Here is a 27,500-nt window from a genome sequence, read left to right on the forward strand (position 1 = left end):
TTTTCTTTACAGTTTGTCACATGGTTTAGAGTACTTTAAGAGGCCAGCCTTCCCAGGTGAAAAGTACAATAGTTTCTAAGACATAGTATTCATAAGGTTTGTGGTGTTAAGAAATTGGTTAAGAAATATTACTTTTCTGCAATCTTTAACAAACGTGGAAAAGGACATTCTGAATTTATGATGTAAATGGGGCTGGAATTCTTTCTTGGAAAATAGAATCAATAAACATATTTTCAGTAGTAAAATATATTGATTGAATACTATTGTCTAAATATTCCCCAAACCCTAGATGTTCCTTGTCAAATATACACGCAGAAGATGTACTGTGCCACATAGATGAGGGTTGATGATAGGAATATGTAGACCTACACGTTAGGGATAATTTTATTTCAGTTTAATGACATCAGAATTCAAAAGAAATGAAACATTATACATGTAACAATTATTTAAATGCCTCCCATGTACTAGCAGCTGTACTGGTTCTGCCCTTGGGAAGTTAACTAATATAGTTGGGACACAGGCCCATAAATAGATAATTAAAGAGAATATTGTTAAAGGCCATATTAGGGTTACGCCTAGGGGGCTATCAGGGTATGTCATAACTCCCCACATTTCAAATTACAAAATTTGATTTACTCCAAAATAAATGTAGCTTTATTGTACATTTAAGAAAACTTGAAATTATAAAGTGTTTATGTGAAATGTTAACTTACAGATTTGATTTACCAAATTTATAACAGTAAAGTAAGTCCCATTTTTCAGAATATGGGGTATATGATTTCAGCTCCTTAAATGGGATACCTCACATTGTTATTAGAGTTTAAAACCTATGAGATTTTCTTTTCTATTTTTAATCCTTCTCTTAATGATCTCATTTATTGTCTACTGGAAATCAATTTAGGAAATCATGTTAGTCCACTAAGCACTTCAGATAAGGCTATTCCATGAAGCATTCCAAGATTATCACAAGGAATTGCTTTCATATGCCATAAAAGAAGAAATAAGCAGAATATGGCCTGCTGAAGAAGGTTACAGTTTTACAGCCCCTCCCATTGCAGCTCTTAAGTCACTCAGTTACAGTTAACTTTGGATTAGCACTCACAGATTGAAAGCAAAACATCAAAACACTCATCACACACTCTGGGCTTGTGGTGCCACTTGTATGTGTGTTTCTAAATCAATGATGAGGGTATCAGAACCAATACTGGACATGGACATGGCAAATTACAGTGAAGTTTTGGACCCAACTTACACAACTTTGGAGTTTGAAACTATGCAGATTCTATACAATTCAAATGGTGAGTTATCATCTGTTTATAGATGTAAAGAAAAGTAAGTATAATTGGAGAAGGTAGAAGACTGACCTTCCAAAGGTTGTGGCTCAATGTTTTTTTGCTGGAGAATTTAGGGCTTGCTTTTAAGGCCACTAATCTGAGCTTTTGAACTTCATTACAAAATTTAAGTTAATAATGCTGTGGCTATTTTGTGTTAGAGGTAGAAAAAGCCTGGTTTTGTGTAATAAAGTAATGTCAGAATTCTGTCATGGGCCAGTTAGGTAAAAAGAGTAGTTTCAGCTGTTATTTTATTTGCTGTAAATCATAGTAATACGTAATATTGGCAGATCGGCTGTGAAAGTATATTTTCTATGCAATATTTAAAATGACTTATGGAACAAAGTTTCCATAGAACATTAGGGAGTTTCACTGATTGTCTACCCTTTTCATTATAATTCCAGTTCTCAATTGCTACTGATGAGAAACTGCATTTAAAATTACTATCAGGTTTTTGCATTGAAAGCAAATATGAAAGGGAATAAGGCTTGTATTATAACCTCACTTGACAGGCTAATGTTTAGCCGCACAAAGCTGTTGGTATTTAATTACTGTAACATTTTAACTTTAAATAAGACATGAGTTGTTTAGGGGTTGTGTCTTTATGTAATACAGCTTACTGTTGACTTTGAATTTAGACTTAATACCCAGTAAAAAAATCTTGTTTAAAATACATTATAACTGTTAGAACTCCTAAGATCGAGTAATTATGTATACTTTGGAAAATGTGTGTGTGTGTGTGTGTGTGTGTGTGTTTAATGCAAGATTGAGAATATATCTTGTACTGAGGATATCTTGCTATTCTACTGTATTGTATAATTTGTATGACTGGTGTTCTGGTTCCATTTTTAATAAGCAGTTCCTTATTAGTGGGAATTTTAAAAAACAGTCAAAAGGTGAATTCTGAAAATTTAGCAAAGCTATAGTTAAAATAAATCTGTAATGCAACTTTCAGGAAGTCACTGTTTTGTGTCCTTATGTTTAGACTTGACTAGAGATATTTAATAGAGTATTTCATCAGAATACTGAATTTAAAAAAACACTCATGATTAAGAAATGGTAGGGACATATTTGCCATAATCATAACACTTATTTACTATAAGTGTTTAACAAATATACTGAAATAACAAATTTGTATGGCTATATCTAAAGTGTGGTGTAACTTGTTTGTTTGTATTAATGTTGTCAGCAATATGTAAGTATGGCACTAAACTTGAAGCAAGAGTTGCACTTTTCATATTTCTATATAGTCTCTCAGAATACAATCAATTCCAAACAGTTCTAACTTTCATATTGTTAATATCTGTTTTGTTAATGTTACCAAAAGAAAAATATTTAGCATTTTAATCCTATGTCACCTGACTAACCCTAAGCATGTTCTCGTTAAAATTTTTTTCTACTTCATGAAATTATATATGACAATATTTGTCTACTCAGAAATATTAGTAAGTAGAATATATGTAAGTTACAAAATGTAATCAGGACGCGACAACCTTTAGTATTATCCTTTTGTTAGCTATACAATAATCAGTTGTTAATATACAATTTTATAATAAAGTTTTACTATATTACATATTTAATATCTTTTGAATGCATATAGATTTTTAAAGATGTAATCCACAATATTAACTCATTTAAGAAATATTCATTTTATTATAAATATCTACATTTTAAAAATAATTCTTCCCTCAGAATTATGTATTAGATGACCCACTATATCCTGGGCATAATCCTAAAAGCTGGAAAACAGAGGACTAAATAAGACAGATAAATTCTCTACCAACATGGGGCTTATATTCTGTTTGTAAAGATGGGTAATAAATGAGCAGACCAATGCAGAATATACTTTTCACTAATAAAGTTATATAAAAAGCTAAGGCCATTTAAAAAACTAAGGCCAGGTGTGGTGGCTCATACCTATAGTCTCAGCACTTTGGGAGGCTGAGGCAGGAGGATCGCTGGAGCCCAAGAGTTTAAGACCCACCTGGGCAACATAGTGAGACCTTGTCTCTACAATAAAAAAAATTAAAAACTAGCTGGATGTGGTGATGTACTCCTGTAGCCCCAACTACTTGGAATGCTGAGGTGGGAGGATTGCTTGAGCTCAGGAGGTCCAGGCTGCAGTGAGCTAGGATTGCACCACTGCACTCTAGCCTGGGTGACAAAGCAAGTCCCTGACTCAAAATATAATAATAATACTTAAAATAAGCAGGGGTCTAGGTTCTACTTGAAGGACAGATGGGAGGTGACATTTTTAAATGTGTGTTCAGAGAAGGTTTCACACAAAATGTGAGACTTTAACAGAAACCTGGTAGCTAGCTCAAAGAAAGGTTTAGGGAAGAACTTCCCTTCCAGACAGAAGGAACAGCAGGTGAACAAGTTCTGAGATGAGAGTAGCATTCAACGATGACAAAAAAAAAGAGGGTATTGCTGGAGAATAGTGAACTGAATGAAAAGTGGTACCAGATACTGGGATCAGAGATTTGGGGGAGTTTTAGGGGGGTTTGACATGCAGGGTTTACAGGCTGTGGGAAGATGCCTAGACATCATCTGTATCCAGTTACGACAGGGTTGGATGCAGAGGGTGACATGATATGAATTACTTATAGCAATATCACTTAGGTGGCTTTGGGGTAACAAACAGTAGGGCAGCAAGAATGGAAGGAAAGAATTTAGATAGCAGGCTGTTGCCATAATCTAGAGGAAAGATGGTGGTTGATTGAATAAGGATGTCCGTGGTGAAAAGTTGTGGATTAAATATGTATTTCAGGCCAGGTGCGGTGGCTCACGTCTATAATCCCAGCACTTTGGGAGGCGAGGTGGGCAGACCGCCTGAGGTCAGGGGTTCAAGAACAGCCTGGCCAACATGGTGAAACCCTGTCTCTACTAAAAATACAAAAATAAGCCTGGCATGGTGGCACACGCCTGTAATCTCAGCTACTAGGGAGGCTGAGGTGTGGGAATCACTTGAACCTAGGAGGCAGAGGTTGCAGTGAGCCGAGATCCCAGTGAGCCGAGATCGCACCACTACACTCCAGCCTGAGCAACAGGGAGAACTCAGTCTTAAAAAATTAAATAAATAAATAAATAAAAACTATTGTAAACATAGACTTACCAAGGGATTGGTTATAAAAGATAAAGGAGAGAATACAATAAAGACTCACAGATTATTGGCCCTGGGAAACTGGATGGAGCCATTGACTGATATAGGGGAGACTGAAAGAAGGAAGAATAAGTTCTAGGGGAAAAATGAAGACTTTTGTTTTTGATATGTTAATTTACAATTCTGATTAGATTTCACAGTGAAGTTCTTCAACAGGTGCTTGGGCATTTCACGCTGATGCCCGTGGGAGACATCGGGGCTAGAGATAAAATATTGGAATTATTCATCCTACAGCTAATATTTATTGTCATGGAACTGATAAACTTCCCTTGGGAAACAGCATAGTTGGAGAACTAAGCCCTATGGTGTCCCAAAGATAAATGTTCAGAAATAAGAAAGGAGAGCTTGGAACGGAAGCAGCCAGCCAGGGGTTAAAAGGAAAGCACCAGTGTGGGGTCTCCAAGAAGCCAACGAATGAAGTGTTATGAGCCTATAAATAATTAGCAGGACAATTTAATCAGGAAATAGTACTAACTCTAACTGTAATCTTCCTTTTTTATTGACAGATAGTTCTGCCCCAGAGACAAGTATGAATACCACAGACAACGGCGTCAACTGTCTGTGTGCTATCTGCGGGGACAGAGCAACAGGGAAACACTATGGGGCATCGAGCTGTGATGGGTGCAAGGGTTTCTTCAGACGCAGCATTCGTAAGAGTCACGTTTATTCTTGCAGGTACTTTAAATGCCCTTTTAGGCAAGTTATCTTTACAGATGTTTCAGTTTGGCACGCAAAAAGTAAGAGAAGAAAATTCAGAGTTTTCGTATATCTGTAAGTCTACAAATACAATCTCTAAACTGCGGTATAAGTAAGAACATGTGGGTATGTACACAGGATGTATTCACGTAGGTGGTGCTTTTTTATGAAACATTTTAGACTTATAGAAGGTATATAAAAAAATCCACCTACCTACCACCCAGCTTAGACCAATATAGTTGAAGCCTTTAATGGACACCTCCTCTGTCACTTTTTCTCCCTTGTCTCCTAGAGGTAACTACCATTGCAATTTCATGTTGTCTTTTCCTTGTGTTTCTTTATTGTTTTACCACATGTTCATATACCTCTAAACATTTTAAAATCTGCATTTAAAAGGTTTTTCAATACGAGTATTTTTCCTCATGTTTATTTTTTAAGTGCCATTACATCCTAGGTCTAAAAACAAAATTATGAAAGTGCAGATGATTTTGGTAGTTTGTTGATATCAATGAGTGAAATTTAATTTTCAGTCCTAAAATTTAGAATGTATTTCTCATGCCATATTTTTTGTCATTAAATTTAAATGTTTTGTCAGAAGCTTATTTAACTATAGTATATTTGTCAAGCATTTCCAGTAGGCTGTTTCCTTGGGTTTTTTTTTTAGATTAATACCTAGTCAACATCATAACACGATTTAAGTATACATATTGCATCTTGATTCATCTGTATGACTGTCCTAGAATGCAGATTACATTTAGATTGAATATAGGCTATTAACAAAATGGTTAAATTTAACAGAAAAATAACTATGTTGGTTCTGTCAATAAAAGGTACGTGTAGAATTATGTTCTTTTAAGAACAGATTGGACATTTGGGAAGAGGTTAACTCTCTCAAAGTCTTGCCACGTGATTTCCTAGGGTGCAATACAAGTTAATATATAACTCCCCAAATATCTATCTAGTTCTCTGGTAATTCTTTAGTAATTTTTCCAAGATAGTTTGAAGCAGGTTAAGAGAAATATAAATTGCCCACTTTAAAAACTTTCTAGGTAAACAAAAAAAGTGTATTTAGATGAGTTTTCCTTTTATTTACATTAAAACTCTAAAGGTAAAATGTAGATCAATGTCCTTCATTCCTTCATCAAAAATAGTTTTGTACGAATGGTTCTAAACTAAAACAAATACAGAATAACCTGTAAACCATACCTTCTGGAGTCAGGTGCTCTGTTAAAATTGAAATACGTGTGTGTGTGTGTGTGTGTGTGTGTGTGTGTAAAATGATGATCCAAACAACTAAATCCTACAACTTGTGAGAATCAGAGAATCACAAAGGCTATCAGGACTTCCGTCCTTTCTGTATGGGAAGAGTGGAAAAGAGATGCTCTCAGAGCAGCTTTTAGAGGTTTAAAAAATATTCTAACAACAGATGCATTTTAACTCCTTCACCTTCCTTTTAAGAGTGCTACTGCCAACCTAGCTTTCTTTACATATTTTAGTATTCAGCAAATGTTATGATTTTTCATTTAGAAAATGGTTAGTATATTGATGCAAGTTTAAGGGCATGGAGACTTTTTGAAGCTCAGGTTGTGTAGGTCTCAAATGTATCTATTTCCTTAGATTACAAAGTTCCATTTCTACTGTAACTGCTCCATCAAACTGAGGTTGAGATTTCCTTCAAAAGCACTTTTAATTGCTGTTTCAATACTTTTCACGTTATGTTTTTCACATTATGTACAATTTGTATGTGTACTCTATTAGATTATAATTTCCTTGAGTGGCGGGAACAAGTAGCATTAATCTGTTTAATCCCTACACCAGGATCTTGTATGTTGTAGGTGCTTAATAATATGTTTATTCAATTTTTGTTATTAATTTAATGTTAAGTGAATGCATTCGCCTTGTGTTTTTTGTCAATCTGGTCCTCTCTCCTGAGTCTCATCAGCCATTTTTTCCCAAATGAGCAATGCCTTGTTCCTCACTCTGAAAGCACATTTCTCTTCTAGCTCAATTTGTTGATGATAGGCTTTGCTTCTCATTCAATTTTAAGTGGACACCGATAGTTTTTAGAAGAAATACATTTTATAGGTCACAAAATATATACCTTTATTCTTATCATTAATCATCAACTACAAATAAACAGGTACATATCAATATGTATGGATAATTCTGTGCCAGAATTTTGAAGAAATGTTAGTGTTTACTGTATGCTTAATATTTGCCCCCAACTATTTGAAGTGTATTCACACAACAACCTTTTGGGCAAGTCCTTCTCTTTATTTTACAATTGTAAATTAAGGTTACTTAACACCCGAGGTTCTGTTGAGAGTCAATGGTGGAATCAAGCTTAGATTTAATTTCAGAGACTGTACTCTTTTTCATTTGTTTGTTTGTTTGTTTGGTTAAGTATACAAGTCAGGTTTTAGTGTATCCACAGAGTGGTGCAACGATCACTACAGTCAAATTTGAACATTTTCATCACCTTATAAAGAAACCTTTAGTAGTTACTCCCCCATTTCCTCCCAACTCCCTCACCAACAATATGAGGCAACTATGAATCTATTTTCTGTTTCTACGGATTTGCCTTTTCAGGATATTTTGTATAAAGAAAATCATACGATAGGCGATCTCTTGAGACTTACTTCTTTTGTTTAGGATAGAATAGGCTGCCAAGGTTTATCCATGTTGTAGCATTTATCAGTACTTCATTCCTATTTACTGACAAATAATAATATTCCACTGTACAGTCATGCCACATTTCGTTTTTCTATTATCAGTTGATAGGCATTTGGATATTCTCCACTTTGGGCTATGATGAATAATGCTGCTGTGGACATTTATGAACAAGCTTTTATGTGTACATATGTTTCATTTCTCTTCACACAGACCTAGCATGGCTTTGCTGGGTTATAGTACTATAACTCTATGTTTAGCTTTTTAAGACCGTGCTAAACTTTCTTCCAAAGCAGCTGCATCATTTAACATTTTAACCAGCAGTATATGAGGGTTCCAATTTTTCCACATCCTCACTAACACTTGTTTTTTCTTTATTTCATTTGCAACCATTCTAATGTGTGTGAAGTCTTACCCCATGATGCCAACTGTACTCTCAATGTTGTCCTCAACGACCTCTTGATATATAATTTGCCATTTAGGGTAAACTTCAGTGGGTTGTGGGGTACACTTAAAATTAATAGAAGAATATTTAAAAGAGAAAAGCATGAAAATGCAGGGCCATGAAGTTCTGATAATAGCCTCCTTCATACTGAAATCATTTAGCAATAAGCAACAAAAACTCGAATGCCAAAGATATTCAAAACTAGGTTTGGCTTTCATGACTCATGATAGAAGTGGTTATGCACAGCAGCCAAAATGAAGATAGTCATTCAGTTTTATTTTACTATAAAGACTAAGGGAGAGGTGAGGCTCATGTTTTCACGCACATGCTGATTGTGAGACTGGAAAGGTCATAGTTGATTGTTCCTATACCTTCTTTTTATCGAACCAAATGTGACAATACATATTTAAAATCCGTTTGTCTATTTGCTTTTTTTTTGTAAATTATAGTTTTCTGCAAACTAATATATCTTTGATGTTATAGGTTCAGTCGGCAATGTGTTGTTGACAAGGACAAAAGGAATCAATGTAGATATTGCCGATTAAGAAAGTGTTTTAGAGCGGGAATGAAAAAAGAAGGTAATAATGATGATGATAATTAACATTATTGATGAAAAGTGATAAACGTACACACACATTCTCATTGATCAGTATAACCTTTTTCATGAGTTCTAATTTTCCTCAATATAATAAGGAGGAATCCATGGTTCCTCAAGTTAAAGAATTTAGCCCAAGGACATCCAGTTATTAAGTGGTATAGCCAGTATTTATCTGGTGACTATCTGATTATGGATATCATCCTCTCCACCACTATATTGTCCAAGGCAACAAAATTATTGATGAAATAGTATACCAATATTCTGTTAGTGGGTTGAAATTACAGATTTCTTTTTTTTTTTTGAGATGGAGTCTCGCTCTGTCAACCAGGCTGGAGTGCAGAGTGGCATGATCCTGGCTCACTGCAACCTACCAGGTTCAAGCAATTCTCCTGCCTCAGCCTCCCCAGTAGCTGGGACTACAGCTGGCTAATTTTTGTATTTTTAGTCGAACCAGAGTTTCACCATGTTAGCCAGGCTGGTCTTGAACTCTTGACCTCAAGTAATCCACCCCCCTCAGCCTCCCAAAGTGCTGGGATTACAGGCTTGAGCCACCACGCCTGACACAAATGTATTTTTTGTTGTTTTTGTTCTCAGCAACAACTGAATATCTTTTTTCTTTTGATGAACATTAACCGAATATCTGCTTTTCACGCATTCATTTATTAACTAAATATTTATTGAACACTGCAATTTTCCAAACACTGTTCTAGGTGCTGAAGCTTCGATAGTGAAGATAGCAGACAAAATAATTTTCCCTTTCAGGAAGCTTGTATTATATCAAGGGACCAAGACAATAGACTAGATGTGCTATTTTAGTGTGTACTAATTTCATCTTGAATATATTAAGTAATCTGATTATATTCTCCTACATTTTAAATACGGTTAATTTAGAAACAAATGTATTGAACACACTGTAAACATTTGACAGCGTGTAACAGCTACAAAATTTTATACTTGTCAGTTTTGCTGTTTGGTCATGCCTATCATATACAAAGAGATGTTTTTCACAACTGTTTCACAAACTAAAAAAATCAAATGAAATCACTATGCTAAAGAAGTGTAAAATATATCAAACCCATCTTTAACGTAGTTAGATTTTTCTTTGCCATTCAATATTTTAAGGATACAGAAATACCATTAGTTTTGCTCAGGTTAGTAGTGTCGAAGACAACAAAAAATAAAGTTCACAAAATTAAAGGAGAAGCACTTTCTCATTTAAAAAGTGATTTGTTTCTAATTTCATAGGGAGCTCTATTTGACATTTTATGGGATTAATTACATACTTGGTCAATTGCCTTCCTCCATTTTTACTTGAACTCCATGTTTATCTCCACAAAAGTGTAAGCAAATAACAATCCTATGTTTCCTTTATGAGTTTTACAATTTGTGAAGTACAATTATGTTTTAAAACAGGTAAATTTTATCTTTTGTTCATAAAAGCAGGTGTTATTTTCTTAAATAGACTGGAAAGTAATTTTGAGTTTTAAAGTTGATATATTTCTGTTTTTTACACTAACAGCATAGTAGCAAGATTAATTAGATGGAAACAAATAGAAACATAGTTTTATGTCAAAAATGATAGCACTGAGATTATAAATGTTTACAATATCTTTTAGCATTTTTCTAAAGGATAATCATGTAAGTGAAATTCAAAAAGCATAGCTAACATCTTAATTTTTTATCTCTGCATATGCATTTCCAAATGAGTCAGTTTAGGTTAAAATCAATAACAATTTCTGTAAAACAAAAAGAGCAAGCTACCAGTAAGTATGATTTTAAAATAAAATATTACTGATTCACTCCAACTTACAGACAACCTACTCTTTCTTAAAGGCAAAAAGTCCTGTAATTCCTCCTTCAACTTAATGGAGTGGATATTTAATAGTAAGTTTTAGGTCTCTAGAAATTGGTGGATTTCTTTAACAAAAGCATACTTGCAGAAAAAAAATGATATTTTAATGCCTTATTGTTCCAGCAGAACAAATTACAGCCTTAACCAAAATAATTTAGGGCCTACATTCCTTGTTTCCCTTCTCTTTGGTTAATGAAAGATAATTTTACCTCCAAAGTTTTGAATTTCAACTTTGATATCTGACTGATTTTATTCTCTCTCTCTCTTTTTTTTTTTTAAATTTTATTTTGAGATGGAGTCTCATTCTGTCACTCAGGCTGGTGTGCAGTGGTGCGATCTTGGCTCACTGTGACCTCCGCCTCTTGGGTTCAAGCGATTCTCCTGCCTCAGCCTCCCAAGTAGCTGGGACTACAAGCGTGTGCCACCACGCCTGGCTAATTTTTGTATTTTTAGTAGAGACGAGGTTTCACCATGTTGGCCAGGTTGGTCTTGAACTTTTGACCTCGGCCTAGCAAAGTGCTGGGATTACAGACTTGAACTACACTTGGCCTGATTTTATTCTCTCTATGGTAAACATGTGAGTTAATATTTTCCCTGTCACTCTTCCTTATATTTAAAAATACAGTTTTCAGTAAGGGATTTGGGGAATTACATTACTCTTTTTTTTTTTTTAATCCTGAAATAAAGAAGCAGATCTGGCTTTCTCTTAGAAACCCATATAATATATAGGATTTCTTCATCTTTCCAAAATGCTGATATTCAAACCTCAATTTTCTCAGGAGAGACTGCTCCATGGTACAAGTTTTGCTTTATTAATGTTGGTAAACTGTCCCATGGATAGTGTTTTATGAAAGATCATAATATTGTAATCCTAAAATCATCATAATGAAGTTTACTTTCCATTTTTGCTAGTGTTTGATAGAGAAAAGAAAATGGAAGTTTCAAAATCTATGACTCATATTTTCTGATAGTGAATACACTCTTATCTTCGACCTGGTCAATCTTATAGGCAATGCTCTTCCTCTAGTTATCTTATAGTTTTATTAACTTTGAGAGAATAGAAAACCACCCTATTAAAAATACAGCGTGGCAGAACTGGCTGACCCAACACTTTCTAACATGCATGCTGTCATGAAGTCTCAAACAGCAGGGTTTTATGGGCTCTAGTGACAAGCCTGACTATTGCTATTTTTGAAAGTAGTAGAGAATGAAAATATCTTTCTTCCAAGTCTTTTAGAAAGAACTTTTCTCATTTTTTTTACTTAAAAAAAACTCCTCAAAATCTATATTCTAACATACGCTAAAGAGAAGTGCTCAATAAATACTGTGTTTTCTCCCCCTAGCTGTACAAAATGAACGCGATAGAATAAGCACCAGAAGAAGCACATTTGATGGCAGCAACATCCCCTCCATTAACACACTGGCACAAGCTGAAGTTCGGTCTCGCCAGGTACCTGTGGCACGGCAGCATCAAACCCTATTTAATAAAATCAAATGTCCATTTAGGCATCATACTAAAATAATCTAAGTGTTTTCAAAGGTGCCCATTACTAAAATAAGTTACATCTACACACATTTTAGAGTTTTACTTTGAAAGTTTGAGTGGGACTGCTGACTTAATTTTGACTATTCTTGAACAAGACTAGTTTTAAATGGAAAAATAAAATGAATTTCAGTCTAAGATTGTTTTTTAAAAAGTTTGCTTATAAGTTTGGTTAAAAATAATGAATAGCACAAAGCTCTGTAGGCAATATTTTATTTTATTGATTGAATCTGTACAACCAGCTACCACAACTTTTGGGGAGTTTGGTTGAGATTTGTTATCAGAGCTTCTTTCCTTGAAAATGACTTCTGGATTATTGGGACCTGCTTTGGAAACAGACATTTAAATAAAGAGTCAGAATTCAGAAAACACATAAGAAAGAAAACTTTATTATTTTAAATTTCTCAAATAACAGTTCTACAGTTAAAAAAATAAGTCATTAGTTATATACATAAAAATAAATTATTTAGTGTCATATAAAGAAATGCTTAAATCAGACTTATTTTAGCATTGCCCTTATTAGAAATGTTAATATTATTTTTCTATTATAAAGCAGATTATAAAATCGCCAAGTAGTTAATCAGGTCCTATAATGAGTCAGTGCAACTACTTTCATTTTTGATAACACAAGGGTAATATGATGAGGTTAACATCACCGTTATCATTATTACTTGAAGATTGCTTGATGGGCAATAAAGCTTTTAGAGAATGACTTAAAGGGGAGCTCTGAGAAAATATTCAAATACAGATAAAGATACACTCACACGCATGTTAGACTGTGTTTTCTTTCAGCAGAAAAGCTTTACTACTTACATTTTTATATAGTCTAAAATTACAGATTTACAAATCTACAAATCTTACAAATTTATTATACGTTAAGCTCTTCAACATTGCTGAGTCACACATTGGTTTCTTAATTTAATTTTGATGGCTTCCTTTTAATGCAGCGAGACAAATAGTTCTTGCTTCTTGTCTCTCCAACTGGGTAAACTTTATGAAAACATTTTCTTCATAAACTTCCACAAATTAAAGAAAATATAACCTTTAATTCAAAATAAAATCAAAGAGCATATTACATATGGATACTATCTATCTATTTATATAGCCATTTTGAATTGTGAAATTCTTCAAAAGTTGGGGTAAAACTTAGTGTACAGATTTGACCACTAACATAAGATACTGCTCTCAGAGGATGGTGCTATATATATGAAATGTTTTTAAATTAACTTGTAAACTGATAGGTATTTTATTTTTCAATTTAAAATGTTTAGTATTTGTCAAGATACTGTAACAACAATAGTGCCTACTTCTATGGCCTTTACTTAACATAGTCAAAAGGAAAAAAGGGGAATGTTGGCCATCTATTATTTTAAATGATAATACAATGTTTTTCTTAATACTAGATCTCAGTCTCAAGCCCTGGGTCAAGCACTGACATAAACGTTAAGAAAATTGCAAGTATTGGTGATGTCTGTGAATCTATGAAACAGCAGCTCTTAGTCTTGGTGGAATGGGCTAAATATATTCCTGCCTTCTGTGAATTACCATTGGATGATCAGGTATACATTTAAAACTTTATAAATGCTTTAAAAATGCTCCTTGAACTTTGCTAAGTTTATGTTCTTTCCATTTTATTTGTAATGCATATGCTATATTACTGTATTTGACAAAAGATAAGTCATGAGAGAAAGGATTGGGTTTTCTTACCCATTCACCTTGTTCTATCAAGAGGCACAACTGTTTGACTTCTATTTTAGGGGTGTAGCAAATTTATTGATTGGACAAGAACTGAACAAAACACTCCTCTGCCCTTTTGGAATTTTAAAAGGGTCATGTGAGGGAGAAAGGCAGATAGCATGTAACTATCATTGTGAGACAAAGTATTAGAAGAGTGAATGTCTGTGAAGCAAATGGTGGATGTTGTGTATTGGTGTTTACTGAAGGTGCAACATAAAACTCCTCAGAAATACCAGGTCACTCCTAGACAGAAATCACACAGGTTGTGGTGTTGTCTTGGTGGGTACTTCATGCAATTAACATGAAGTTTTACCTTTCATGTTGTCAATTTTATTCCAGAATTTATTGTATAAAAGTTACATGTCTGGTAAAAAGAAAAAAAAATCTGTAGAAGCATGATCAGAAATTTATAGAGAAATAAAATTTACAGAAGATAAGATAGAGTGATCTTTTACTAATACTTATATTTTCATATTTTGTCATATGTCCATTATGATATTTTAGTAAATACTTAGAAACTTGAATTTCCTAATTGTATTATAAAGATAAGTGTTTTGGTTTCAGATTCATTTTGAACTGTTCTTACTAAGTAGGGTATAATTTTTTGTAGATGAAAATAATTTGAAAAATTCCCTTTCTCTCACCTTAAATTAACCGTGTTAAGTGTTATAACCAATGTATATTTATTTTTAAGAAAGCATTTCACCTGGTGACAGGAAAAAAAAATACAGTGAAATCTAAAATAATTCTTAAAATGCTCTGTAACTGCCTTCCTGGTATGAGTCACGAATATTGACATATCATAAAGATAGTATGGCTCAGAAGGTTATGCCAGTGAATAATGCTAAATTGCTAAAACCTACCAGTCTCACCCCAAGCAATATAAGTAGGGTTACGTTATTTATGAGTTTTATATTTTTATTATCATTCTTCTTTAGAAATTGCTGACTTATATATTCAGTGATTTAAAAATTGGGAAATTGAAATCCAGTAACCAGTGAAAAACAGTTTTAATTTGCCAACTGATTCTTTAATATTAACAGTATAACATTTATTAATTAGCCACAAATTAGTAAATGTCTGTTATGAATAAGGCATGGGAAATCAGCTTTCAGTTGCACTAATTACATCATTTCATTTAATTCTCTCAGGAGCTCACTGACAGGTGTTATTATCTCCATTTTACAGTTTCTAAAACTGAACCCTATGTCAGTAAAATTCACTCACTAAATTAATCAAATGAATATTTATTAGGAGATTCCTGTTCAGTTTTAGGAACTGTGGGTATTTAGCAGTAAAAATACAGATTTCTTCACTATTCTCATAAATGTACACTCTATTTGAGAGAGGTGGATAACTTAAAAAATGCAAAAATTATGAGAAAGTTCATTCCAAGTGGAGATAAGCTCTATAAAATGCTATAAAATGGAATAGGATGAGTTGTTGGAGAATGGGAATAAAATGAGAAGAGATACTTTAAACTGAGGACCAGAGAAGTTATTGGCTGAGACCCTGAAAGACAAGGGGCCAAGTGCAGGAGAATCTGAGAAGAAAGCACTCCAGATACAGGAACAGCATGTCCACGGTTCTGAGTCAGGCAGGAACAATGTGAACAAGGGGTGTTGCAAGATGAAGTCAGAGACACCAGGGCTGGGAAGCAAAGCACTGACTCCTCTCACGCCTCCCATCACCTGTGAGGCCATGTTTGACGAGTTTGGGTTTTAGTCTAGGGACAACAAGAAACCATTAAAAGACTTTTCAGCCTGGACTGGGGTGGTAGCAATGGAGATGAAAAGAAGTGGATCACTTTGGCTTGTATTTTGAGAAGCAGCACTAGAATTCACTGTAGAGTTAGAGAGGACTCAAAATAGTCTCTTGTTTTGATGTGAACAAGCACTTTGGATTACGGTGCCATTTACTAGATGAAGATAATGGAGAAGCGTTACATTGGTAGGTGTTAAATTTGTAATGCTTCCTATACTTCCTAGTGGTGATGCCCAGCAGGTAATTGAGCGTACAAATGAAGCTCAGTTGAGAGCTTACTGAGAAGAGTAGTCTAGAAAGTGGCAGAACCCAGACCTCCCATCTTTTCCTTACAAGACGTCTTTGCTTTGCTTTTGTTTATTTAGTTTATTACATGCAGGAGATTATGTTTTATATATGTTTTATCATTTAGTACTCATGAGTACATGATGAGATTTTTTTTTATCTCTACTCCCATTTTATAGATGAAAACAAATGAGTAAGTTCAAACATACTGGTTAACTTACACAAGGTTAAACAGGTAGTAAGTGGCTGTGCTGGGATTTGAACTCTGGTCTGTTTGATTCTGTTTCCCTTGCAAACAGTTAACTTGTCTGCTTTTTTTTTTTTTTCTGCTGCCATTGTATTGACTTGCTAGATAGTTTTAAAATTTTTGAAAAGTAAATTCTATTGACATGCTATGATAGAAAACTGGAAGGCTTAATAATGGCATGTATCTATGAATACTATAGATTGTTAAACAAACAAAAAGTCCCAGGCTTAAAGAACACTGTAAGTTAACAAGACTCATGGCATCTTTTAATCATTATATATTATAATTAATTGTTAAACTTAGAATTTTTCATTAAGGTGGCACTGTTGAGGGCTCACGCAGGGGAGCACTTACTGCTTGGAGCTACAAAGAGATCCATGATGTATAAAGATATTTTGCTTTTGGGTAAGTTTTTTTTTTAATTTAAGAAGAAATTATGCATATTTTATTCTTGCAATATTATAGAGGGTCTGTTCTGTATGTTCCAAGTATTTACAGACACTGTCAAATGGTGCTGTCACTTCACAGGTTTAATTTAATTGTGTCCTCACTTGGCCTTATTTGTCCTTGCCTTGACTGTATGTAAGTTCAGAGTCCGTGAGATGATCAGGGAGCATTAAGATTTAAAAATAAATAAGAGATGTTGCTCAATAAACATAATATTGAGGTATGTTCAAATTATATCAGAATGAATAATTAGTGAATTATGTGGCTGCCTTATGGAGTCTCAGTGTGTTTTCATATTTCCTCAGAGTCTGCTTTTTATTTTACACACTTTAAAAAAACATGTTTACATCCTATGATCTTATTGCCCATGATAGCCCATGATATGCTACAACATGATCAAGTAAAAAAGTATTGGTGGTAATGACTGAACAATTTCAATAGACAGGAATGCCAGAAGAGGCTAAAGAAGGATAATAGGTGTGGGGTGGTGGGGTAGAGAAGACATAAAGAGAAAACGTTTGTCTTCATTAATTGTTCCAATCCCACTACCTTACTTAACTTAAACAATTAGGTTTTGAGGGTTGAGATCCTTCTGACACTTACTAGCTCTACCTCTCTCTGGCATGTGTGAAAATATGACTAGATTATTTTATTTTTGTGCTAGGTGTTTTAGCCCCAAATATAAATAAATTGAAGACAATATAACAATATCTAATATTATTGCAGGTTTACTATATAAATGCACTGGTCTAAGTACATTACATGTATATGGATATATATTCTCTCATTTAACCCTTGAAATAGCCCTAAGGGATTAGTACTATTATTTTCAGCCCATTTTGCTGGTGAAGAAATGGAGGCAGAGAAAGTTTACCAAAGGTCACAAAGCTAGAAAAGAATATAGCCAAGATTCTAAACCACATAATGTGATTGTGGAGACTATGCCCTGAAATGCTATTAAATACCTCTCTTGCACTTCTAGTAAACATCTAGAATATTGTTCTTGTTATAGACCTAAATGCAGTATACCTAGAAAACAAAATGCCTACTGTATACATTCTAGTTCTAAATTGATTTACCCAGAATAATTAGGTAAGCTAACCTTTCATAAAGAAAGAGTGAAACTCAAAAAAAGATAGTAACTGTGTGAGGTGAAATATATGTTAATTAGTTTTACTATGGTAATTATTTCACAATGTAGATACAAATTAAAACATTACATTGGGCCAGGCCTGGTGGCTCATGCCTGTAATCCCAGCACTTTGGGAGACAGAGGCAGGAGGATCACTTAAGGTCAGGAGTTCGAGACCAGCCTGGCCAACATGGTGAAACCTCATCTTTACTAAAAATACAAAAAATTAGCTGGGCATGGTGGTGGGAGCCTGTAATCCCAGCTACTCTGGAAGCTGAGGCACGAGAATCACTTGAACCTGAGAGGCAGAGGTTGCAGCAAGCTGAGATCGTGCCACTGCACTCCAGCCTGGGCGATAGAGACTCCATCTAAAAACAAACAAACAAACAAACAAAAAATCACATTGTACACCTTAAATATATACAATTCTGTTTGGTTGTCATACCTCCATAAAGCTGGAGAAAAAAGAAAGACTGAGGCTACCATTGAACATGCTGTTACCCTGAGGATTGTCTTTGCCTGCAGTGAAAGAATTTAGAATATTTGTCTTTCTATAAAACCAGAAAATAACAATTTAGCTGTTATTTTTGGAAGCTATAAAAATGTTCATCATATTATAGCCAGAGAATTTCTAAGTTAGAAAGATCTTTAGGGAATAGGTGGTCCAGCTCACTACCCAATCTCTGAACTCCCTTAAAGTCAGCCTTATAAAGTGGTTATCCCACCTCTATTTAAAGAAGTCCAGGAAGAGAAAACATACTATCAGAGGCAACTCGTGAGAATTCACATGCTAATTTAAAAAAAAATTAACCTCCTTTACTTAGGCGTGTTAAAACTGTCTCAATAGTGTATGCCTAGAATGCCTAGAGTATCAAAGTGCTGTTTTTAACCTGCTGTAAACAAGAAAGATTCTTTAGGGTTTGTATCATAGTCATTAGTGAATAAAACTCTAATAGATGACTGACACAGAGAAAAACTAATCATTATATTTAGAGTTTGTCAAATATTAGCATGTTATTAGTCTGCACTTTTGTGTTATCACCAGCGACTGATCCCGTTAAAATGCATGTGATCACGTTGTCAATGTTCTTGGTCCTTTAAGCATGCTTAAGTTTTTCTAGCATAACTAACAACACCACTGAGAGAGGAAGCACATCACTATTCCTTCAAGGGTAGACTATTTTAAACACAGGTTTGTTAAATTTTAAACAGTGCTGACAGTTTGGGGAGACAGGTGGTTATTTGTTTTGTTTTGTTTTGTTTTCTCTCTCATAGGAAACAACTACGTTATTCACCGCAACAGCTGTGAAGTTGAGATTAGCCGTGTGGCCAATCGTGTTCTAGATGAGCTGGTTAGACCATTTCAAGAAATCCAGATTGATGACAATGAGTATGCTTGTTTAAAGGCAATTGTATTTTTTGATCCAGGTTGGTTTTCAAAATTCCACTAGAGAATTAATATAATAAAAATTGAACTACTTTTCAATATTAGGATATTTATTGTCTTACACTCTAATTAGGTTAAATCTGTACACTGCCTCTCTTATTCCTTTGTTAGATGCAAAAGGGCTAAGCGATCCAGTAAAAATTAAGAACATGAGGTTCCAAGTGCAGATCGGTTTGGAGGACTACATCAATGATCGGCAGTATGACTCCCGGGGGAGGTTTGGAGAGTTGCTTCTGCTCCTGCCCACACTGCAGAGCATCACGTGGCAAATGATTGAGCAAATACAGTTCGTTAAACTTTTTGGGATGGTTAAAATTGACAATCTACTTCAGGAAATGCTACTAGGTGGTGAGTACATTGAAGAAGTTCTACTTTATTGATTAGAATCACACTAAATATAAGTTTGACCTATTGATTTTTTTGTCTATATTTAATTCATCTATTGAAGTTGATGTGATGCTCCTGAATTTTTTTCCTTCTGCTATGACATAATGAACTCAAGTTTTTACATTTAGAAAATTTGCAAGACCCATCAGAGAGACAAAAATACTTGAACAGATTCAAACCCCCATTCTTTTTTTTTTTTTTTTTTTTTTTTTTAGACAGAGTCTCGCTCAGTAGCCAGGCTGGAGAGCAGTGGCGCAATCTCGGCTCACTGCAACCTCCGACTCCCTGGTTCAAGTGATTCTCCTGCTTCAGCCTCCGGAGTAGCTGGGACTACAGGCACAAGGCCACCACACCTGGCTAATTTTTGTATTTTTAGTAGAGACGGGGTTTCGCCGTGTTGACCAGGATGGTCTCGATCTCCTGACCTTGTGATCTGCCAGCCTTTGCCCCCCAAAGTGCTGGGATTGCAAGCATGAGCCACGGTGCCCAGCCTCAAGCCCCCATTCTTATTAGCCTCCACAACCTCTACTCCACAATCTCTCTGACTTAAATTTTCAGATCCTTCCAAACATGGCAAATAGAAACAAATTTCCTGGTTTTGTGACCTCTTCAAATAGATCATGGTTTTTCATGCCCTGATTCATTTAAAACCTCAAGGATACTGGAATTGCAATGTAACCTAATACTTAAATATCTTAAAAATGAACACTGTGCTCCTGAAATAATTAATTGACACAAAATAGTAGAAAGAGAAAATGATATTTCAATGTTGCAATAAATGTCAGGAATAAGTTAAGAAATCATTTATTTTGCATTCCAATCTAGATTAAATTTCCTTGTAAAAATCATCATATTTATTTTCAGTTTTCTGGTGCATAATTTGTTCCTAATGGTATCTTTCTGAAATGAAAGTTGTTCATGCTATTACGGTGATCCCAAATACTATAAACTTGAGGTAAGTGATTCTTGGAATTGCCTTAACAACAGGCAGCGAACCTAATGATTCCAGGAAATGGCACACAAGGTCCATTATTAATATACAGCATAATATGATGCAACATTAATCTAGCCAATGTACAGTGAAAGCTGACATTGTTCTTAATATGCCAGTGGTTCTGTCAATTTATTTTTGAATTCCCAAAAAGCACTTGGCAAAAATAGCAATATTTAAGCTGTCAATCAAAACATTTGTTTCAAGGTAAACTTGCTGTTCCTGATTAAATATCACTAACACAGCATCTTTTTATCTTTTGTAGGGGCTTCCAATGATGGCAGTCATCTCCATCATCCAATGCATCCACATTTGTCTCAAGATCCATTAACTGGACAAACTATACTTTTAGGTCCTATGTCAACACTGGTTCATGCAGACCAGATCTGTAAGTATATAGGCTACTTTTCAACCATGATATTTCTTAATTACCCAAGAGAAAGTGGAATTGTGGGAAAGAATCTATTAGTAACCAGAAATGGCAAAAACTTGGTGTAATTTCCCATCTGGGACTCAGCAGTAGAAGATTGTTATTCAGCTTGTCACTTTTTCTCCCTAGACATAAGTTTGCTTCCTAAAATGAAAATGTAAGAAAAATCTTTCAACTTCATAGGTCTGGGGAGCACAAAAGAGTATACAAGTAGTCCTTGCTTTGCACGGCAGTGTGAGACCATAAAAATGACAATGCAAGCTGAAACCATGCAAGGGAATCTGAATAATCAATGGGAAAATTATTTCCTGCTTGGGACCTTCAAAAATGTCTGTCAAAACATTAAGAACTCTCTTAATGTTTATGGATACTAAATGAATATAATCTTTATACTTATTTTGTAGAATCCAATATAAAACATTTCAGTTGGTACACTGTAATTAAAACATTAGGAATATTGACAATCGAAGTGTTTTATTTCTTTATAAAAAAATTGTGAAACGCAGTTTGACCAGTTCTTGTCACCTTCTGAAACTTACATTAGGAAGTGAGGGTCTTTTCTACGCCCTGATGAGTTTTACTCATTGGGAAGTTTGGATCAGCTTTCAACATTTTATCCCTTGCATTCTCAATGTCCTGGCATGTTTCTGAGAATTCATTTAATGTGAAATTTTCTTGCCGGTTTCACTTCTTTTGGGACACCTTCTCCCCTTTCGACACATCCAACTTTCTCATTTATGTGGACACGTTTTCCTTTGCTAGGTTCCTGGCTGCATATTTAGACTCAAACAACAGCAGCGGCAACATTCCCATGGTCAGCTACTTCTTCTGTGACTGCATTTATGTTCTATTTGTATGTCACTTCCAGCATTATCACTTTTTATTCCTTTCTGCATTTTCACTGTTGTTGGTCAATTCTGATTCAATTATTCAATTTTGTAAAATGTGATGTGAATTTACCACTAGGAAACAAGGAGGCAACACAGCCACTGTATGCGGTTTGTTTTCCATGCCTGAACTGAATAGAAGATGCTCAATGACCGATCATGGACAGACTAAAAGTTATGACATGATCAGTCACTGATCATAAAGCACATCTGTTATTTAGGTAGCTGTTTGCAGACTGAAGAGTTGGCAGTGGAGTCTGTATTTATGAAATTACTCACTGTTAATTGTGAGTTACCGTGGTAACTGAAACTTGAACCATGTTGTTGCCAGACTGGTGGTGTTTAACTAAGCCTTGGTAACCAGAATTCGTTCACATTAGAATTGTGCAGTGAGGGCTGCTTATGAAAACTCCTAGGAACGCAAATGACTATATAAATACTATAGAGATTGTTAGTAGATAAATTAATCTATTATTGTAGCCTTCATGCTAATTCTATTTTTTCTAAGCTTCTGTGGTGATACAAATCTCTAATTATTTGATTAAACATCTAGATTAACTGATTACTTGCTTCTGAATTTACTCTAATTAATCCCAGATTTACCTTTGATCTATTGCCTCTGAACACCAAACCTATTAACTCACTGAGATGACTTGAGTTATTGTGATGTAACTGTTATGCATACTCTTACTGCCTACTATATTTACAATAGCCTTTAGTAGCTAGCTACAACATTGTTTTTTTTTTTTCCCAAATGTTGTATGCAATGCAACAACAATTTACCAGTACCACCTGACTTCTAGGCATTGGTAGGGAACATAGAGGCCATGGGACTGCGTGCTACTATTCCATCTTTTAGATACAAGCACAGGTAGATCTTTGTGTAAATAATATATGAAACCAAAATTATTTGAGCATGTGAGAGAGAAAGAAATGAAATTGTTAGGAAAAAATATAAATTATAGAAAAATATGGCATAATCTTGGATTTCCAATGTGCTTGAAAGACATTATTTGGGACCATCTTTGCAGAATAGATCTTAACATTTTCATTTAATAGATAATCAAGAGCAGAAAGACAGGGGCAAGCCTAATACCAAACTAGAGAGTTTATGGAGTTGTGTCTCTTAAAGATCAGTTATTCATAAACTCACAAAATAAAACACATTAACAACACAATAAGCATTGTAGGAATCAACTGGCAAGAGAGCTGGACAGTTCTGCTGGTGGCTGAATACTTTTTAAGGGCTGCTATTCTAGTATTTTAAAAACACATTTGCTTACCCTAGTCTTTTAAAAATCACATTGTTACACTCATTTTTATTCTTGTTCTTTCCACATACTATTTGTGGGAATTGTTCGTAAAAGAAAACTTGGCTTTACTATGCTCATTTGAAATAATTTATATTTTATGCAAAGCAGGATATTAAACACAACCAAAATTTAAGTTCATGCATATTTTCTTGGTCTTTTAGAGAAGGCTACTGCAGTCTTAGATCTAGTCTAAATAGCCAGAAATAATTTTAAAAGCAGATTTTGATATTGATTTGTCATTTAAACTGCACTGAAAAATTTTGCTTCTAAGTAATTGCTAACCAATACTTAACAATAATATAAAGCTAGTGTATTAATGAACACCAGGTAAAAGGAGACTGTTCTTGTTTTGTATATAATGTTTTAAAACTGTTGAGACATAAGCTATAGAGTTTACAAAGCCTCAGTCTGATCATCAAACATTTTCTGTTCTGTTTACTATGTGGAATAATACAATAACAATAAGCATGAGTACTAAAATATTTCGTTTCTAAAAATTACAGAATAACTCCTAGATTATTTTATAATATGGTTAGATTTTACAATAGAAAGAACTACTATTCTAGACAATGAAGTTTTGAAACTGTAACTTTTTACATTCAATTCAATTTTTTATATTCAATTACTTTCTATTCAATTACTCAGGCTTGCTCTTTGCATCAAAGGGGATGGGACAGGCAAGCTCGATTGTAATAGAATAATTTTGAAGCAAAAAAAAAAAAAAGCCAGTATTTTTCAGATGCTTTTGACTACAACTTAGATTTCAGGACATTTATAAAGTATCTTAACCTTAATTTTTTATGTCATCTAATATGTCTGAATTAGTGGAATCCAAACCAAATATATTTTCATTTTATGTGAATTTTGATTGTAAAAAATATTGCTTTTTAATATTTGAGAAAACTATCCTTCTGTTAATTCTTTTCACTGCCTTTTTTCCTGCTAGGTTTATTAGAGAATCAAATGCTTATAAATGCTATTAGGAAAGGCAGAAAACACCTTAAAGTGACTATGAAAAAAGTTTTTTTAACATGACCTCTTTCTATTTAATGTTATTTGGGAAGTAAGTTGAGAGTACTCTGTAATGGTGTGTCATGGGCCAGTAATGCATTCTACAAATCACTATTCTATACAGAATCTTTTAAAAACATTTTCAAATTACGCTAATGTGTATTGGTGTTATGTAGGGTTTAATGGGGTGGGGAAGACTGACTGCCACCATCACACTCAATTCTCTGATTCTTTTTCAGCGACTCCTGAAACCCCACTCCCTTCCCCACCACAAGGCTCTGGGCAAGAACAGTACAAAATAGCTACAAACCAAGCATCAGTCATTTCACACCAGCATCTCTCCAAACAAAAGCAATTGTGAAAATGTGTTTACTTCAGAACGGCACTACATAAATGTGAAAAGTTGTTGATCTTGAAATATCTCAGGATAGCACTTTTGGCAAACTCTTAGCCAAGGCTTCCTCATGGTGCTGTTATAAGACGGTGTCCTATTTTCTTGTTTATACGTTCATTCTGTTCGTTATTGCTACTATGTAAAACTTTCACATGCAACCAATGTATATCTGAGTTTGAAGATGTTTATATAGGGCATTTTTTTCCAACTGCCCCTGCATTGTGCCTGAACCAACTGAGTCTTATGTATGAGTTTCATTTGTTTTATTAATGTTAATTTAAATCTGTAAATAATTGCTTTATTGTGATGTGATGCAGAACAAACTGTTCGTTTTTGACTGAAAATAGTAGATCAGAAATCTCGGTTTAATATAAAATGAGCTAAGTTTTTTAAAATAAATTATAAACTTGCAGATTAGAAAAATAAAGCAGTTGCTGTAGAATAGGCTGTATCTTTTTCAAGAAGAATCTTTTATGGACAGTCTGTGGTAAAGAAGCAACTCTTTGCTTTAGAGTTAAATATTCCTATCTTAAGTTTAGAAAAATACAAAAAACCATTCCAAGGATGACGGGATACTTTTTGAAATCTGACTTTATTTGAAGATGTACGTTAAGCAAAAACATGTTGGTTTTATCAGTTAGGATGCAGGGTGAACTGTAACAAAGAAACCCCTAAAACAGTGACGAAATCAAGAGAGGAATTTATTTCTTTCTCCTGAAACAATTTAGAAAATAGTTATCCATTGACTAGAAATTAGCACATGCCCACAGCTGGCTCCCATGGTAGCCAGGAGAATTATCTATAGGTGGAAAGTCTGTGTCAGCCAAAGCCATACCTCTCTGAGAGAACTGATTCTGAGGACAAGTTAGCCATCTACCACCCATGTCCCTTATTTGGTCCTCACAATAACACTTTAGGAGAGATATCATTATCTCTGTTTTATAAAGAAGGGAAACTTTAGCTTGAGGGTTTAAGGAACATAACCAAAATTCACAAACATAACGAGTGAGAGAACCACATTCAAGCCCAGGTCTAGTTGACTTTAATGAATCTTTGGTGTGGAATGAAAAATGTGAACTTCTTACTCATAGTGTGGTTTTTAAATATATGCAGTTGAGTGATGATTGGATATTATTCATCATATCACCTATAATATATATTTACCAATAAGCAGTGAGTGTAAAATTGTTGCGGCTTGAATAAGAAACCACTTTTGTAGTTTTAACAAGACTCTCTCTTAAAAACATTAGATAAAATAAAAGATTCACCAAATAGATTTTGATGAAAACAAAAACAAAGTAAAATGACTGGCTTAGCAGATTCTTCAAAATGTAGCAGCCCAGGGATGTACCAAATGTCGGATTCTAGACTGAGGAGTACACTTCATTGGAGCCTTAAACTCTCTCATATCACTTAAAGCTGGAATTTATTTTAAAACAAATGAAGCATGGGCCACCTCATGAGGCAGTGGCTCCTCTCTGGTTGAGGAGAGGGAAAATTGGAAAAACTGGTTGAGTAATTATCAATAATTTTTTTTAAAAAGAGGATCCCAAACTGTAAAAGAGTGAAATAATCTTTCTCAGGATTTTTTAAAATGTCTAAGATTATGATGTCATATCTCCCACTTACCTTGTAAGTAAAAAGGTTATAGTAATATTAAGTAACTTATTAGCTCTTAAAGTAAAATTGAAATCTTAAAGTAGAACAATGATTATTAAAAGCTATTTATGATTTAATAGATTTAATAAAATTCCTTCAAGACCTGGTACCCTTGTGAAACTAAAATATATCATATGGGGGGAGTTTTTTAACTCTTATTTTTTGAAAATTTACTGTAGTTTCAATTTCGTGAATAAGAATGTTTTGATTTTTATCATACAAATAACTTTTGTAGATTTTTGTTTACTTTTAGAGGGGGTTCCCTTAGAAGACATTAAAAAAAAAATACTGCCTTGGTCTGTGCAGGCTGCTGTAATGAAATACTATGAACTTGGCAGCTTATAAACAACAGAAATTTATTTCTCACTGTTCTCAATGGTGGGAAGTCCAAGATTAAGGAATCAACAAATTAGGCCTCTGGATCATACATGGCATTTTCTAGCTGTGTCCTTATACATAAAAGGAACAAGGTAGCTCTCTCGGGTCTCTTTAATAAAGGTACTAATTCTCATGACTGAATCACCCTCCAAAGGCCCTACCTCCTAATACCATCACTCTGGGGACTAGGTGTCAGCATGTGAATTTTGGAAAACACAAAAATTCAGAACATAGCAAAAACCTTTGAAGTATAAAAGATAAAATTTATTTTTAGTGAACCCTGTAATTTATTCATGCGTATTTACTAAACAGCTATATCTTTGAAATTATTAGTAATGATTCTGCTTCAATAACTATGGTCAGGGAATTTATAATATTATATTTTTATATACTGAACTGCCAAAGATGCTGGAAAAAAGGAACTGATGTTTTCAGCATATTTTCAAAATATTGATAAGGGAAGTTATTACTTTTATATAGTATTCAACTTTTTTCAGGTAATAGAAATGAATAATTTATTGTGAAATAATTCATTTTATAAATGTAAAATTATTTTTATAAATTTTATTGTTGGAAATCAAAAATTAGTAGATTTTTTACAATGTTAAATTATAGTGAGATTAAAGTATTCCTAAACTGTGATGCTATGTTTGTTTCACTAAACTTTCTGAATAAAAACTGAGAAAAAAAAAA

The 27,500-nt window shown here is 34.1% G+C and overlaps 1 protein-coding gene across 1 annotated transcript; it reads left to right on the forward strand.

Moving 5' to 3' along the window:
• Nucleotides 1-1,088: 1,088 nt before the first annotated feature.
• On the forward strand, nucleotides 1,089-27,500 carry HNF4G (hepatocyte nuclear factor 4 gamma). Its single transcript, XM_055284832.1, has 10 exons — nucleotides 1,089-1,298; nucleotides 5,001-5,169; nucleotides 8,789-8,883; nucleotides 12,099-12,205; nucleotides 13,702-13,857; nucleotides 16,649-16,736; nucleotides 19,186-19,338; nucleotides 19,469-19,705; nucleotides 21,001-21,123; nucleotides 24,616-27,500. The coding sequence occupies exons 1-10, from the start codon at nucleotides 1,163-1,165 to the stop codon at nucleotides 24,735-24,737; spliced, it is 1,386 nt and encodes a 461-aa protein (XP_055140807.1). The 5' UTR covers nucleotides 1,089-1,162; the 3' UTR covers nucleotides 24,738-27,500.

This window comes from Symphalangus syndactylus, chromosome 7 (assembly GCF_028878055.3).
Source record: "Symphalangus syndactylus isolate Jambi chromosome 7, NHGRI_mSymSyn1-v2.1_pri, whole genome shotgun sequence".
NCBI classification, from domain to species: Eukaryota; Metazoa; Chordata; class Mammalia; order Primates; family Hylobatidae; genus Symphalangus; species Symphalangus syndactylus.